General features: G+C 31.7%; 1 protein-coding gene across 4 annotated transcripts in view; it reads left to right on the plus strand.

The window, feature by feature from the left end:
• The window catches only part of raw, a 328767-nt gene that overhangs the window by 226341 nt on the left and 85045 nt on the right, over positions 1–17381 (plus strand). Inside the window, exon 1 of one of the 4 annotated variants that reach the window (XM_014417995.2) lies at positions 1018–1064. The exons of the other annotated variants lie outside the window; for them this stretch is intronic. Coding sequence (XP_014273481.1) covers positions 1033–1064 — 32 coding nt within the window. The 5' untranslated portion in view covers positions 1018–1032. Of the gene's footprint in view, positions 1–1017; positions 1065–17381 lie in introns of those variants that run through there. 4 annotated transcript variants of the gene reach the window in all.

The following is a 17381-nucleotide window of genomic DNA, read 5'->3' on the forward strand; positions in this document are numbered from 1 at the left end:
CACATTGTAATATCTATGATAAATAAAAATTATTTAAAAAATAAAAATTATTAATATTATTAAACTACTAACATTTTCCAAGCTATAAGATATAAAGGATGATCATTATTAATTAGGTTAAGTGCAATATCGAAAAAATTACCTCCGTGTACAACCGTTGTTCGAAAAAGAGTGCTTCCTTACAAAGTAGTGAACCCTGTACCCTCCTTGGGTTTTAGCGATTCACATTTTACAATTATCATATTACTTAATATGATTAGTGAATGTAATATGTTTATTAATTATTCTCAACACGTTATTTTAAACCCTCCAATGTTTCTGCCCTTAGGCAATTTTGAAACAGACTGAATTGAATTTTTTTTCAATTTATTGGTACTATTATCTTATTAATGGTAATAATGTGTAAACAATTTTAGGGTGTCTCTTTAAAAATGGCCTAAGATATAAAACGTCGGAGGTTTCCAAATAAAGTGTTAGAATAAATTGGATCATTAAAGTTGACGTTATTATTAATATTTTACCCTATTTATATTATATTTTTTTTATACGTCATGTATTATAATTACTATATTTAAAATAGGGATATTTTTTTTTCTTGTTAATCAAATGAACTCCAATGAGATCTCCAACCTTCACGATTCGAACCGTTCAACTATGAAATCGGAGTTAGTAGCCTTAATAAGCGCCCTCTGGCAAAACCGCGAACGATTATAACCGCATCCCGGATAAAATTCATAATCTCTTTCCCACGACTCCCCAGACCGAGCCTCCGTCATCGCTGTATATAAGACTGATTTAACACCTGTTCCCACCGAGTGAGAGAGGAGGCTGTTGATCCGTGACGTCACGCACAATTAGTGACGTCATCGATTATTATTAGTGACGACAGGCTGCCTGACATCTCTCTCCGCTCTTATCACACGGTGAGGTCGCAGATAAGGCAACGTGGTCGTGATAAACACATAACACGCCTCCAGCAGTTTACTAACAGCTCAGTTCTATCTGTTCTGGACAACAGCGAATGCTGTCACGATGTGTGCTACGTGGCTTCAAGTCATCTCGAGGTACGTTGTCATGATTATCTTAAAAAGTGAAACAATCACATCATATCATTGTTAAAATATTAATCATCTCTGTTGTTTTCTTATTATTGGCTTGGAAACCATTAAAAGCCTGATGAAACATTACAACTTAAAAAAAAAAAAACCTACCAACCAACTATGAGTTCAAATTAATGCTCGTTTAAAAATTGCAACTAGGCGCATAGTAATATTTTTATTATATTGCCATTAATATATTAATTATTACAAGAGACTTACTTGGAATCCACACACAAAACTGAAACGACAAGAAACTGCTCGTAGATTCCGATTGCTACAACACTTACTTGACAAACGCTCTAAACTTCCCATTCATTACAAAAAATTAGTATACACTTCAATAATCAGACCAATTAGGACGTATGGAATTGAGCTCTGGGGCTCCACCAAACCATCAAATTCTTCCCGCATCCAATCGTTACAATCCAAAATCCTACGTAAAATCCGTGATGCTCCTTATTACGTCACAAATAAACTCATTCATAAAGACCTTAACATCCCATTCGTTGCAGATTTGACCCAAAACAGATATGCGTCTTTTTATTCCAAACTCCTTAACCATCCTCACCGATTAATTCTTAATCTTTCATCCTTAACAATCCCTGATAATACTCCGAGGCGTCTGAAAAGAAGATGGCCACGGGACCTTCTAATTTAAATTAATGTTTGACGTACCACCAATGGTTGGTTCCTTCCCAAGATTTTCTAGTCTATATGAAACATATTACATATTTACCTATTGTATTTATTTGTACAGTTGTAAATTACATTAAATAAATAATTAAAAAAAAATATATATATATATTAATTATTAAACTATTATTGTGATAGGGATATCCATGATTTTGTGTTAAATGTTATAATTATAAGATTGTGAGCAGTCCTTTTTAAAGTCATCTTAAATGTTAAATGCATAAGAGCTCCTAGCGGATTTTTTTAGCAACTGGTTTTATAACCTTTCATTCTAAAACGTAATGTTATTATTTACTTCTAAGTTTTCCTTAAAGCAATTTATTACAGTGGAAGTTTGGTTACTGAGTGCCTTGTTGATCTTCTAGCTTGTGAGAAAGAGAATCAAGATGAGCTAATTGTCAACTGTCATTACATTATTATTATTATTGTCATCCATTGCTTTATTAGTTTTTAACACACCCAAAATAATACTAATGCAATGAAAACGCAAACAATGGGCAAGTAAACTAACACAACAAACAAAACGGTGATTTCATGCTCAGCTGGTCTGTTGCGTGACGTCATTCTCCATTTAACAGACTCTCAACTATGTTATATCGTTTTAACATGGTAAATGGAAGGAAATATTTCTCCATTTAACATGTTAAACTAAAGATCATTACCCCTATTAGAGACTTTTTCTAACCACTTATTATTTGTCCTTAGATGCTGAATTCTAGAAAATAGGTGTACCTAGACCATCTAAAGCCCATTGTATATTTTTTTTTTTGGGGGGGTCCAGGATTGATTTATTTTTGAGGCATGGAATGAATATAATTGTTGGATCTTAGTCCGACTTTTTTTTTTTGCCAGGCACGGTTATTTTTGGGGCTTGGGGTGAATACAATTTTAAGGCCGGGTTAATTGGTTTTAACAGACTATCAACTTATATATGTTATATCGCTTTAACATGGTAAAAGAAGGAATTATTTCTCCATTTAAGATGAATATTTCCATTTAACACGCTTTAGCATGTTAAACTAAAGATCATGAACACCCTTAATATTTTTTTTGTTATTATAGTAGTTTAAAAGTTTAAAGTTTTTTACTTTACAACTGATAACTTATAATGTAATAGTCTTCTATTTCCATAACAAACATTTGTTTTCTCTTCCACTTAATTAACAATTCCTTTCATATTTTACATTTATTTATTTATTGATATTTACAACTGTATAAAAAATACAACAAGTAAATTGGATCTTAATGACATAACGATATGATACATGATGTAGAGAAACTACCCAGTAGTAGAACTCTAAAAACAGTTTACAATAAAAGGTCACGAAGCCATCTTCTTTTCAGGCGCCTAGGTAAATTGCCAGGAATGGAAGAGGAAGCAAGGTTAGAAACTAGTGGGTTTGGGTGGTTAGGAAGTTTATTATGGAAGGAATAATATCGGGTTCGGGCTAGATCGGTTACATAAGGAACATTTAGGTCTTTATGGATGTACATTTATTTAAACTGAATTTGGTGAATGACAAAATTCTTCCTTTTTCAACTGCAATAATTTATTTCATATAATCAACAACGTTTTGGGAAATATATCACATCTTCAGATTGCTATAAAACCAATTTCAACAAAAACCTAAAACATGCCCTTACAACACTACTAATATATCATATATACGAAACTATTTATAAACTATTTACCTGATAAAAATATTTTATATATAACGTATAATTATCTACTATTTTGTCATTATTGCTAATATTATTGTCATTTAATTGATAAAAAACTTTTTTTACTATTAACAAGTATACATTATTAGGAAAATAATTACCTTCCTGAAGTTTATCTTTCATTATGATAACCACATATAGACTATAAACACTTATCTCCTACGTCTATTACCACAAAGTTGAACAATTAAACTAAAATTAACAATTTTTCAAAAACCATTTCTTTCTCTTTATTATATAAAACTATTTTCTTTTATGATTATAAACAATTTATTTATACAATAATAAATAAAAATGACTAAATTAATTCTAGATTATATAAAACCACATAAAAACTAAAAAGTTCATTTATTTATAATATCTATACAATGTGTGCATAAAGTTTTTGTATATGTTTTATAATTGATCGCTTTGTCAATGTTTTTTGTAATATGTACTGATTCCATTATTTTTCTATTCCTACTATTCTTAACTATATCTAATATTTCTGGATTATTGAAATCAAACTGATGTTTATATTTAATACTATGTTGTGCCAATGCTGTATTTTTGATGTTTTTTTATATTTTTACAATTAATCTTATGTTTATCAATTCTTGTTTTTAATGTTTTAGATGTTTCACCAATGTATGAACCTTCACAATTCTAAACCTTCAATATTAGTAGTATTGTAAGCGCATGTTATAGGTTTTTGTTGAATTTGGTTTTATAGCAACCTGAAGATGGGAGATATTGCCCGAAACGTTCTTGATTATATGAAATAAATTATTACAGTTGCAAAAGGAAGAATTGTGTCATTCACCAAATCCAGTTTAATTCCTAGAGACTCTTACAGTAAAAGATCATTAAGTTTACATTTATTTATTTTATATTACTTCAAAGAATCAGAGATTATTATTTAAAAAAAGTAAATTAATAATACTTTAGTAGAAGCTTTTGAGCTAAATTAAAGTTTTAAAAAATATATCGATAAACTATTTATTGTTAGAAAACGTTATATCCTACTTTAAAGGTCTTCATCGGGCTTTTCTGAATAAACTAAACAAACATTCTTCGGCCTTCCTTCATTCAGAAAGCCTTTATGAATCGTTCTAAAGTGGAGCGAAACGTTGCTCACAATAATTCGTTTGTTTTTTTCAAAATTTAGTTAATGTTATTTATAACTGTACAAATAATAAATATAATTAGTAAATATGTTGTATGTTTCATATACACTTGAAAATCTTGGGAAGGAACCACCCATTAGTGGTACTTCAAGCAGTAATTTAAATTAGAAGGTCCCGAGGCCATCTTCTTTTCAGGCGCCTCGGAGGGTTATCAGGGATTGCTAAGGATGAAAGATTAAGAACTAATGGGTTAGGATGGGTAAGGAGTTTGGAATTAAAAGACGTATATCTGTTTAGGGCCAAATCTGCAACGAATGGGATGTTAAGGTCTTTGTGGAAGAGTTTATTTGTAACGTAATAAGGAACGTCAAGGATTTTGAATTGTAAGGATTGGATGCGGGAGGAATTTGATTGTTTGGTGGAGCCCCAGAGCTCAATTCCATATGTCCAAATTGGTCTGATTATTGTAGAGTATACTATTTTTTTGTAGTGAATGGGGAGTTTAGAGTCTTTGTCAAGTAAGTGTTGTAGCAATCGGAATCTACCAGCAGTTACAGTCTTGTGTGTTTAAAGGTTCTATCAGAGAGGTAGGAGCGGATTATAAGGAAATATATAATTCGTTTTAAAAAAATATCTAAATTTTCAAGTTTCTTATTTAGTTCCTTACTACGTTCCTATGGCTGGAAATCTAGTATAATTTTTTTTTTAATGATTGGTCCGAATAAGATTTTTTTTTATTAGCTTTTCAGACAATTTTATTTTTATAATTAAATTTTATTTATTGATAGACATTACAATCTGCCACACCGTTCTAGGCAATAGGAAATAGTGATGAATGATCACATTCTTACTAAACTTATATAAAATAAGAATGAAAAAAATGTACTTAAAAATAAATAAAATCTCTCTTAAAATATTTACAAACAAAAGAATAAAGAAAATGAACATAATCAAACTAATTACATGAAAAAATAAATAAAATAAAATGATGATAAAAACAAAAGAATCTCTAGTCACATTTACACTCTAATATACAATATTTACACAATCGACCTGAGGATCCCTGAGCCCACTCTATCCCCACGTGTGAGGGGTTTTTATTTATTTATTTAATGTAATTTACAACTGTACAAAAAATAAATACAATAAGTAAATCTGTGGAATGTTTTATTTACACCTGAAAATCTTGGGAAGAATGAGAGATCAAGAATTAATGGGTTAGGAGTTTGGGATAAAAAGACGCTTACCTGTTTTGGACCAAATCTGCAGCGAATTTAGGTCTTTGTGGATGAGTTTATTTGTAACGTAGTAAGGAACATCAAGGATTTTCAATCGCAATCGAAATCGACGAGCAATTTCTTGTCGTTTCAGTCTTGTATGTGGATTCCATGTAAGTCTCTTGTCAAGATGGAGTCCTAAGTATCGAACAGGAGGATAGAGGCTTATGAAGGAGACTAATGGTGATCTCATGGGATTTGTCAGGAATTATTTTGATGCTCCAGTTTTGACACCATTCTTCAATGGATGTTATGTATGTCTGTAGTGTTTGTGATGCATTTGTAGGGTCGTTGTTTACAGACAGTATGCATGTGTCATCAGCGTATGTTGTTAGGATTGTGTTAGGGTGGGTTGGGATGTCAGCTGTATAAACCGTGTAAAGAATGGGACCTAAGATACTACCTTGAGGAACACCGGCGGACTGAGAAAAGAGAGATGAGTAAGCTAGGTTATGATTTACTTTAAGGTTCTATTAGAGAGGTAGGAACAGATTAAAAGGAAATATGTAGGGTGCAAAATATAGAATAGTAATATGTTCTAATTGAAAATTTTTTCATCTCAGCGTATTTTAAAAAATTAATATTAAAAACTTCCTAGGAGAAATTTAGATATTCTTTTGTTTTTGTTTGTTATTAACAATGTATAATTGTGATAACATGTTGAGTTGTAAGCTTTACATACATGGTTTCGCATGGAGTACGTTAAATTGTAAAATAAACTCAAGCAAGAAGAAAAAAAAGTTAATTTTCGTTGAAAATTAAGATTAGAAATTTGTACAAATCTTCCTCTTGCTATATTTCGTATATACATAAGTGAAAATAAAAATCACAAGAATTTATTTGATTGTAATTGTATATTGCTAAAATATGAATCATCATTGTTGATTACTTATCAAGTGGCTACGATCCATCGAAAATATCCATCGGTTAGAGTTAAATGTGATCGACACTTCTGCGAAAATGCCATTTTCCCTATTCACCTGTATCTGAGGCAAATCTACGCATCAGAACAGACAATTGTTTAAGTAAAAAATTTCTAAATATTTTTTTTTTTAAATATGTATTTAAGATTTTTTTGTGATAGATAAACTAGCTTCAAACAAGAAAATAAATTATTTATATATATATTTCACATTTTCAAAGGTATTTATACCCACTAAAATATATGACGGTATCACTTTTGTCTTAATTTTTTTATTTCTTATTTTTGTATCATTCTACAATTATTTAGTATAATATGGATCTGAAGTGGGAGTGTGTATCTCAGCGGTAAGGCAACGCGCTACTAACTCCAAGAACCCGGACTTTGGTAGATAATTATTTATTTTTTCTCTATAGCCGTGAGCCACCAGCCCTGTGAAGTGGGTACTCTTAATTGGATAAAAATCTGGCGGTTGTGCGTAATCAGTTTACCAAATCACCTCCTTGCACAACCGCTGGCCTAGTAATAGTAATCCCGTACATATAGTACAAGAAAGAGCTGGGAAGAAAAAAAAGGCAGTTATCTCACCCCAATTTTTTATTACTTTAATGAAAACTATGTATAAGTACTAGTCAAAATAGATGAGTCTGCCAAGTATAGGTAGAAGGGATACAAAATGGCGGCTGTTTCAAACGCTTAAAAAAACATTAATTTTTCATTCGGAGCTCTATATCTTAACAACTACCAACAACACTAGAAAATCTAAAAGAACATTATTTAAAGCAGAGTAAATTTTCCGAAATATTAGCCTTAAAAGAGCTATTTACGTCCAAAAGTCCTCGAGATATAGCTTTTTAAAAAGCAAAATTTCTGAAAAATCTACTGAAAGATTAGTAGTTAGTTAATTTATTTTGAGAAATATCTCAGAAACTATGAGACGTACAGATGTCTATTAGCACTCAAATTACAGCTAGTTTAATGGACTATTAATAAGTTTATGACCTTTACCTTTGTAGGAATAGTAAGTTTTCTTGATATTTGCTAAAATAAATTGATTTATAGATGTTCGGACAATAAGTTTGATTTATGAAAAACTTCATTTCATAAACCATTGGACGTACAGATGTCTGCCAGCGCTCAAATTAAAGCTAGTTACATGTGCTATAATGTTGTTAATAATTTTTATCTTTGTAGAAGTAGTAGTTTTTATGATATTTGACAAAATAAACTCACAAAATGTTAATTTCTAGTTGTTCGTATAGAATGTATTGAAAAAATAGAAAAAAAAAATAGAATTTTAAAAAATATATCTCTAGACCCATAGGACGCACATATGTCTGCTAACATTCAAAATAAAGAAAATTTAACTTTCTATAAAGTAGTTTATGCTACTTATCTTCGTAGGGGTAGTAGTTTTTATGATATAGCGTGTTGTATTTAATTTTTAAAAAGTTTCTACTTTGCTAATCCAGAGCTTAGCAGTTCCTAAAGTGGGTACTTTAGAATACCCTAAGGTGCCTCAAGCGTATGTCAGAGGTGCCTCAAGCGAATGCCGCTTTTCAAACATATTACAAAGAAAGAAAAATTGAAATATGTAGTGCATTCTAGCATTTAATTTGCTCAGTTTTTCTTCTGTACTTATACACATTTTTTAATTTGGATCTCAAATAAGTGAAAAGGACACCTTTGACAAAAAATATTCCATAATTGTGAAACATGCCCGCATATTCACATACTTCATTGTAGCTAATAACTCGGTTTACCTCAGGCATGAGAAACAGACATCGTTCAGTAATTTATTCTAAATTGACTATAATTTTAGTCTCTAAGCGTCATGATATTTCCCGAGCAATTCGATCATTAAACGGTTTAGTTGAGCGTGAAGTAGTTTATTACAATAGCTCTACTTAACTCTATCATCTAGGAATACACTCTGAATTACTGTAATTTGAAATATGATGAAAATGTTCTAGCATAAAATTAATTTTAAATAAGAAGGATGCTCTTATTGCGTTACAAATAAACTCATTCACAAAGACCTTAACATCCCATTCGTTGCAGAATTGGCCCAAAACAGATATGCGTCTTTTCATGCCAAAACTCCTTACCCATCCTAACGCATTAATTCTTAATTTCTCATCCTTAACAATCCCTGATAACCCTCCGAGGCGTCTGAAAAGAAGATGGCCACGGGACCTTCTAATTTAAATTAATGCTTGAAGTACCACCAATGGGTGGTTCCTTCTCAAGATTTTCAAGTGTACAAGTAAGTTTAAGCACTTAACCGTGTGCTGGAACTAGCTGGAAGCTAAAACAATTTTTTTTTATTAATTTATTTATTGATATTTACAACTGTATAAAAAATACAACAAGTAAATTTGATCATAATGACATATTGATGATGATATGATACAGCATGTACAGAAACTACCCAGTAGAACTTTAAAAACATTTTACAATATAAGGTCACGAGGCCATCTTCATTTCAGGCCTAGGTCGGTTACATAAGGAATATTTAGGTCTTTATGGATGGTTTTATTAGTTACAAAATAAGGAGCATTGAGGATTTTACGAAGGATTTGGGATTGTAAGGATTGGATACGAGAGGAATTCGAAGGTTTAGTGGAGCCGCAAAGCTCAACTCCGTATGTCCAGATAGGCCTTATTATTGTCATGTAGATCAGTCTTTTGTAATAAGTTGGAAGTTTAGACCATTTGTCTAGTAAGTTCTGTAATAGTAGGAATCGACGTGCAGTTTCTTGTCTTTTCAGTCTTGTGTGAGGATTCAAGGTTAATCGTTAATCCAAATGTAGTCCAAGGTAGCGGATCTGTTCGACAGGGGTAAGAGCCACATTATTAAAGTATACTGTAGGGCAGTCGGCAGGTTTACGACTAAGAGTAAAGGTAATTTGATGTGATTTGTTGGAATTTATCTTAATCCTCCAATTGCGACACCAATCTTCGAGGGTTGTGATATGGGACTGGAGAGTTTGGGATGCAATGAAAGGAGATTTACGTTTAATCGGCTCGATTTTACGCACCATGCGTATCATATATGGATATAATAAAACTTTTTTTAATTATATTTTAATCAATTAATACATGACTCATCTTAGATAACACCGCTCGAACCAGCTGCGTTATCTTTTGTACTAATAAAATACATAAGATTAATGTTTCGACCACAGCATTATATTATAGGAACACGACATTATCATGAACCGTGTAGCTGTCGTTAGTACGAATTGGATTAAGAAAAATAGGAAATAAATTACATTTTGACATTTTTAACCAGCACTACGATAATATATTTTGTTGATTTATGAACTATAATAATCAATAGTGATAAATTTTTAATCTGACGTTTGTTTTTCCTCAAATAGTTTATTATTTTTTAAATATTATTAAACTCGTAAGATTATAAGTCTGTGATATGATGATAAATGATGAATGAGTATCGAATGAAAAATATCGATACTTATATACCAAGTATTGGACACAAAGTATCGATTGTTGAAGAAACATTAAATCAAAAATTCCAAACTAAAACCAGAAACAACTGTTCTTATATTTAAAACAATTCTCAGGCCACTGCTGATGTACGGCTATGAAGTCTGGGAAGCGGCATACTTTACGAAAAGGAAAAAACTACAATCTTTTCAAAATAAAGTCTTAAGAATTGCAGTAAATGCTCCTTGGTTCATAAGAATTAGCCAATTGCATCGCGAATTACATATGGAGTCAATAGAGGATTACATAAAAAAACGGAATAGAAAAACAGTTAAAGGAGCAGTGACCTACAACTTGGGAAACCCAATCTCAATCCGAAGACAGAAGCCCAGACTGCTGTAGGACATTCTGTTATAAATTTTAATAAACATAAAATTACTTCATAGTCACACTACCTCTATGTACCAATATCATTATTTTTTGTTATTAATTTTACTTTCCTCTTTTATTAAGAATCCTTATTCTTCAGAACTCCTAGCTGAAACATTTACAAACATTTGCTCAAGGCACATAGAAGATATTTTCCTTTTTTTTATTATAAAATTATTTTGTGTTTGTAAAGTATTAAGTCATTTTTCCTTTCCTTATTAATGAATAAGATTAATTTGTTTTATAATTCTTTCAAATCCAATCAAATAAACTTTACCCTTCGTCGTAAACATAAGGACTGTCCTAGTTTCATTTAATAATGTTAATCTTACGCCTGTCGAACTGATCCGCTTCCTTGGACTACATTTGGACAAACGATTAACCTGGAATCCTCACACAAAACTGAAAAGACAGGAAACTGCACGTCGATTTCGACTATTACATCACTTACTAGACAAACGGTCAAAAATTCCAACACATTACAAAAGACTGATCTACATGACTGTAATAAGGCCACCTGGACATATGGAGTTGAACTTTGGGGCTCCACTAAACCTTCGAATTCCTCTCGTTTCCAATCCTTACAATCCAAAATCCCCCGTAAAATCCTCAATGCTCCCTACTTTGTCACAAATAAGATCATACATTAAAGAATGTTCCCTATGTAACCGATCTAGCCCGAACCAGATATCACTCCTTCCATTATAAACTCTCCAACCACTCAAACCCCCTAGTTTCTAACCTTGCACCCTCAATCCTCCGAGGCGCCTGAAAAGAAGATGGTCACGAGACCTGCTAATGTAAAATGTCATTAGAGTGCTACAAATGGGTAGTAACATTTCATTCTACACGCCTGTAACATTCCATTTTAACTAAGATCAAATTTACTCAATGTATTATATAATATACAGTTGTAAATTTCAATAAAGCTAGTTCCATTTCAATAAAACTAGTGCCATAAGGGGAAACAGAAGAGAAGAAGTGGTTGTTGCAAGAGTAAGAATAGGACATTCCAAATTAACTCACCTTCACTTAATCACAAAAGAGGACCAGCCTATATGCCAAAGCTGTCATTTCCCATTATCAATAAAGCATATAATTGAAGAATGCCCATCATTTCGTCAAGCCTTCGAAAATAATAAAATTCCTCGTACAAGAGAATTGGCCCTTAAAGACTCACCAGAATCCATAGACAAAATAATAAAATTTCTGAAAGAAACTCAACTTTATACTAAAATATAATCCACCAATACTGACCAGTGTAAAAAAGGAAATAGTCAACATTCAACCATCAAATGTCAAGACAAGAAGATAGATGAAGTAAAAAGGTTGTAATAACCTAGATGTTGATCGCCCTGAATAAAATCTAATCTAATCTAATCTAATAAAGCTAGTAAAATAAAAACAATAAAATAATAATTCTTTCATTTTATTTATATGTATATATTCATTATATTTTCGTTCTGTTTAATACATACACTTTCTTTGTTAAATATAGACTACAAACATATTTCTATAATTAATCTTTCCAACCCAAAAATAATTTTCCCAGCGCATATTATAGCTGGCAAGAGGAAAGCCATTCACTGAGGCTCTCAGTTCAGGTATCATCGATTATGTTATGTGATAATAAGAGGTTTCAAGACTTTTTAATGGAACTTCATACCTGCGCGAAGGCAAAAGTAACCTCGTGAGATACCAGACAGAAGCGTCGATTATGTTGAGTTGTATCCTCTACGCTGTACCTTGGGTCTTGAAGCACATAGAGGAATTGAAAAATATAAAGTTGCTCCTATTCCTGTGGGATAACACGTTTAAAAGCAAACTTTGTCCTAGTTATTTAAAATTCTTAACAGGAGTTGTTCTCGGTTAGCGAAACAATGTTATTTAAGGCTACTGCAGCTAGACAACCGTTTATAGTAACAACCGTTTGAGTCTGTAATATAATTGGGTAAAGTAGATAAGAAAAATATTGAAGAGCTTCGGAATGTTTGACCCGATACTACTTAATGATGTAAGAACCAAAATTAAAATGGGGAAGATCTTGGATAGTTACAGGGAATTCGTCAAGGAAAAGACCTCTTGTTATTACGAGAATCGAATTATAACCTCTGGTACGGTAGGGTCTTCATTAAAACGGATGCTCCTCAAAGCTACCTAAAGATCTGCTGCCCTATAACTCACTTTACTTGCCCAACTAAGACTATCCGATAAATATTTAATTACTCTAAATGCTGGCCACTACAAATAAATTTTATACCCACGAAAGCTATGTCCAGCTTGTAGTGAAACAGCATTGGAGGGAGGATTGTTACCATTTTTAAGAAACTGCCCCGTGTATCATGAGAATCGAACCCGATACATGCCGAAACTAAGCAATATTAACCAAACCAGATGTATGAATTTTTGTCTGTACCCTCACAAGTGCCCACAAATTAATAATTAGAACTGGGTAATGAACAAAAGAGCCCGAAACGTTCAGGTGTGAAAAAAGTTTAAAAAAGGGTAAAAATTAATTTCCTTTAAATAAATATAATACATTTCAATTTCTTTAATATTTACACTACTCAACTATCTTGAAAAAATAATAATTTAGGAGGAATTCTTTGTTAATAATGCTTGTTTGTAATTTTTTTCCAAAAATCTGAATATTTTTACGATGTATAATTTCTCTAACTTTCCGGGATTCGTCATCAACACTTCAGGATTTTTTTTTTTTTATTTGTGAGCAATGTTCAATATTTTAAGTCTCAGGAAAAATATTCTTTTTTATAAATAAAAATCAGGTTTAAGGAAATGAATGTGGAACTTCAACAAAATCTTCAAAATCAAAGTCGAGTTAAGCTGTAAGGTATTTTTTATATTGATACTTGATAAAGGAATGATTTTGAAGAGAAATGTAAGAGTTATTAATTGTTTGCTCATAATCCTGAAAAGTATTTATAAAATAAAGGAGTTTTTAGAATTCTAAAGTCTCAATAGTGTAAACAATTACAGTCTATAATCCCATGTGTGTTTTTAATATGCGTGTGGCACTGCTCTGAGAAGGGAAAATTTTAAACAAAAATTATTTTCCTCCTGTTTTTTCCCGGCCAAGACTCCCCAATGGAGTCCTCTACTGCCTAACCATGGTTGAGGGTCAATATTTTTAAATTTTGTGGAACCACCACTCGCCCCAGGCCGGATTCGAACCTGCACCGCGAAAAGACATCATATATGTAAGACTGTGTCTGAGCTACGGGCGGCCCTTTCTCCAGTTAAATTTCGAATTTAAGGTATCTTGTTGCACATAAGCCTTAGATAACATGTATTCACACCACCCCCAAACTAAATTGTATTTTAGGGCTTCTAACATTTTTTTATGATGTTAGAAAAGCGATATATTTGGTCTGTTGGTTATATAGGCATGGAAGATAATGAAATAAAAGAAATAGTCTTTCTTGATGTAGAACAGGCTTTTGATCGAGTCTGGCACCCAGGACTGCTATACAAGATCCGTAAATTCCTACCCCCTACATTTTATCTCATTATCCGTTCTTATCTCTCAGACAGGTTATTTCAAGTAAATCACAACAGCGCTTATTCATCCCTGTTTCCTCAGTCTGCTGGTGTACCTCAGGGTAGTATCCTTGGTCCTATCCTTTATACAGTTTTTACAGCTGACATCCCAACCCATCCTAACACTATTCTCACCACGTATGACGATGACACATGCCTATTGTCAGTGAATAATGATCCTTCCATTGTATCCCAATCCCACATCACCACCCTCGAAGAATGGTGCCAAAACTGGAGGATTAAAATTAATTCCAATAAATCCCAGCAAATCACATTTACGCTTCGTCGTAAACCTTCGTCTTGCCCTACAGTATCTTTTAATAATACCCCACTTATTTCTGTTAAACAGATCCGGATTATACTTAGGACTAAATCTGGACAAAAGACTGACATGGAATCCTCATACAAGACTGAAAAGACAGGAAACTGCTCGTCGATTCCGACTATTACAACATTTACTAGACAAACGGTCCAAACTTCCAATCCATTACAAAAGACTGATCTACATGTCTATTATAAGACCTATTAGAACATACGGAGTTGAGCTATGGGGCTCCACTAAACCATCTAATTCCTCTTGAATCCAATCCTTACAGTCCAAAATCCTTCGTAAAATCCTTAATGCTCCTTACTTTGTCACAAATCAAATTATCCATCAGGACCTCAATGTCCCCTATGTTGCCGATTTGGCCAGAACCAGATAGCAATCCTTCCATAATAAACTTCCCAACCACCCAAACCAACTCGTTTCTAACCTGGCTTCTCCTTCACTACCTAATAATCCTACTAGTCTGAAAAGAAGATGGCCTCGAGATTCCTTTAGAAATGTTTTTGGAGTTCTATCAATGGGTAGATTCTCCACATGTTTTTATCATGTCATAATATCACTTACAGCAAATTTACTTGATGTGTATATATTTATACAGTTGCAAATAATAATAAAAATAAATTATAAAAAAAAATGAAAACTATGTATAATTACAAGTCAAAATTGATGATTCTGCAAGGTATAGGTAGAGGGAATAAAAAATGGCGGCTGTTTCAAAAGCTTAAAAAAACATTAATTTTTCATTCGGAGCTCTATATCTTAAAAATTACCAACAACACTTGAAAATCCAAAAGAACATTATTTAAAGAAGAGTAAATTTTCTGAAATATGTGCCCTAATAGAGCTATTTACGTTCAATTGTATTCCAGATATAGATGTTTAAAAATCAACATTTCATAAAAAAATGTACTGTAAGACTAGTATTTTAATTTATTTTGTGAAATCTATATCTCAGGAACTATATGACGTACAGATGTCTATTAGCACTCAAATTAAAGATAGTTTAATAAGCTATGAAATAGTTTATGATATTTATCTTCGTAGGAATAGTAGTTTTCATGATATTTGCTAAAATAAATGTAATTATAATTGTTCGGACAAATTTTCATAAAAAAATTTATATTTATATGCCACTATCATAAAAACTACTACCTCTACAAAGATACGTGCTATAAACTAATTTATATTAAGTTAAATTATCTTTATTTTGAGTGCAAGCATACATATGTACGTCTTATGGTTTCAGAGATATATTTTTTCAAAACTACTACTATAAGTGTAATAATAGTACGTAAAGTAACCTGGGAAATCCGTTCGAAATTGTTGGGAAATTCTGTCTGTAGTGTTAAAAATTTTATAATTTGCTAATATAACAAAACAACTTCTATACCGTTTGTACCACTAAATCGAACTAGAGCTGATCCGGTTTCATAAAGTATAGCTATACATGTAGAGCCTAAGCTACATCTCAATTGGAATCACTACTCAAGTTTTCCTCCTAAGCCGAGTATATGAGAACCTGTATCTTTACTAGTCTAAAATTTAATCAAAACAACTGAGAGTTAATATTTTTTTCTGACATTGATAAACGTCCTATAAAAGGTCGATGATATTTAATTTCAATAAGAAATGTTCAAGTTATTAAAAAAAAAAAAATCAACTCCAGAAGTAATATGAAGAATCAATTATAGCCTTATTTTTATTTTTTTTAAATGCGATATCACTTAAAAATATTTCTAGATAAGATTATAAAATTGTTTTAAAAACACGCTCGCATTACTTCTCTAATCTAATCCTGGATATTTAATTGAAAAAATAAACTTTAAAAATTTGTCGAGTCATACTTCAAATACAGTCGGTATTTTAAAGGAATATAAGTTTGTACTTGATCATATATTTTCTAAATATATGTTTTTAAATAATAGTTTTGTAAAATCTAATTTTTAAGTTTTTGGATAGAAGGCGCGAGTTAGACAGATTCTAAATTGAAAAATAACAAGCATTTTCAACCTAGCTTTTATTTTCTCATAAATTTCGTTTTTTCTAGTTACCGTAGAACCTAAATACTTGAACCTATTCACCTGTTCAAACGTATTTCCTCCTAAACCTATTTCAACGAAATCGCTCGCGTTTCTACTGCTAACCTTGTATTTTGTTTTATCCGTATTATTTTCAAGACCTAGTTCCTTACTGGAGTTTATTAACGGGGTTGTATCTGGCTCTATAGTTTCTCCCAAAGTTAACCCTTTTCGGTATTCATCACACTTTTAATGACGTATATTAGTGCTAGATTAAATAAGATAGGTGATAATGAATCGCCTTGTATTAAATCCGATCGGACCTAGAATTTCTCAGAATAATAATAACGGATTCTTCCCTTATTTCTAATGAACGTTACGAGATTTAAGAATTTACAATACTTAAAAAATATATGAGAAATATATATGAGTTCTTAAATGACCCATAAATATATATTAACCTAATTTTATTATGATGCCTTACTTGGATCTACAGTTGTACTATATAAGAGGCGTCGATTTTCTCGTTAGTAACGTCCTAAGCGGTGTGCCGAGTTCAAAGGGTTAATGATATGTATATTTATGTAGTTTTCTTAATACTTTGCAGTTTTTTTGATTTTTTAATTTATTTATATTTTATTTTATTCTTGTTTTGCAGGTAAGTGCAGTTGGAGGCTAAAATCTGAATTTCTGAAACTTACAAATGATAAGTAAAATATCTAACTAGATTTATTTTATAAGTATATACTGCTTACAGTTACAAGAGCTTCCTTAAAAT

This window comes from Halyomorpha halys, unplaced genomic scaffold (genome assembly GCF_000696795.3).
Source record: "Halyomorpha halys isolate HHAL.00 unplaced genomic scaffold, Hhal_1.1 Scaffold174.1, whole genome shotgun sequence".
Classification (NCBI taxonomy): domain Eukaryota; kingdom Metazoa; phylum Arthropoda; class Insecta; order Hemiptera; family Pentatomidae; genus Halyomorpha; species Halyomorpha halys.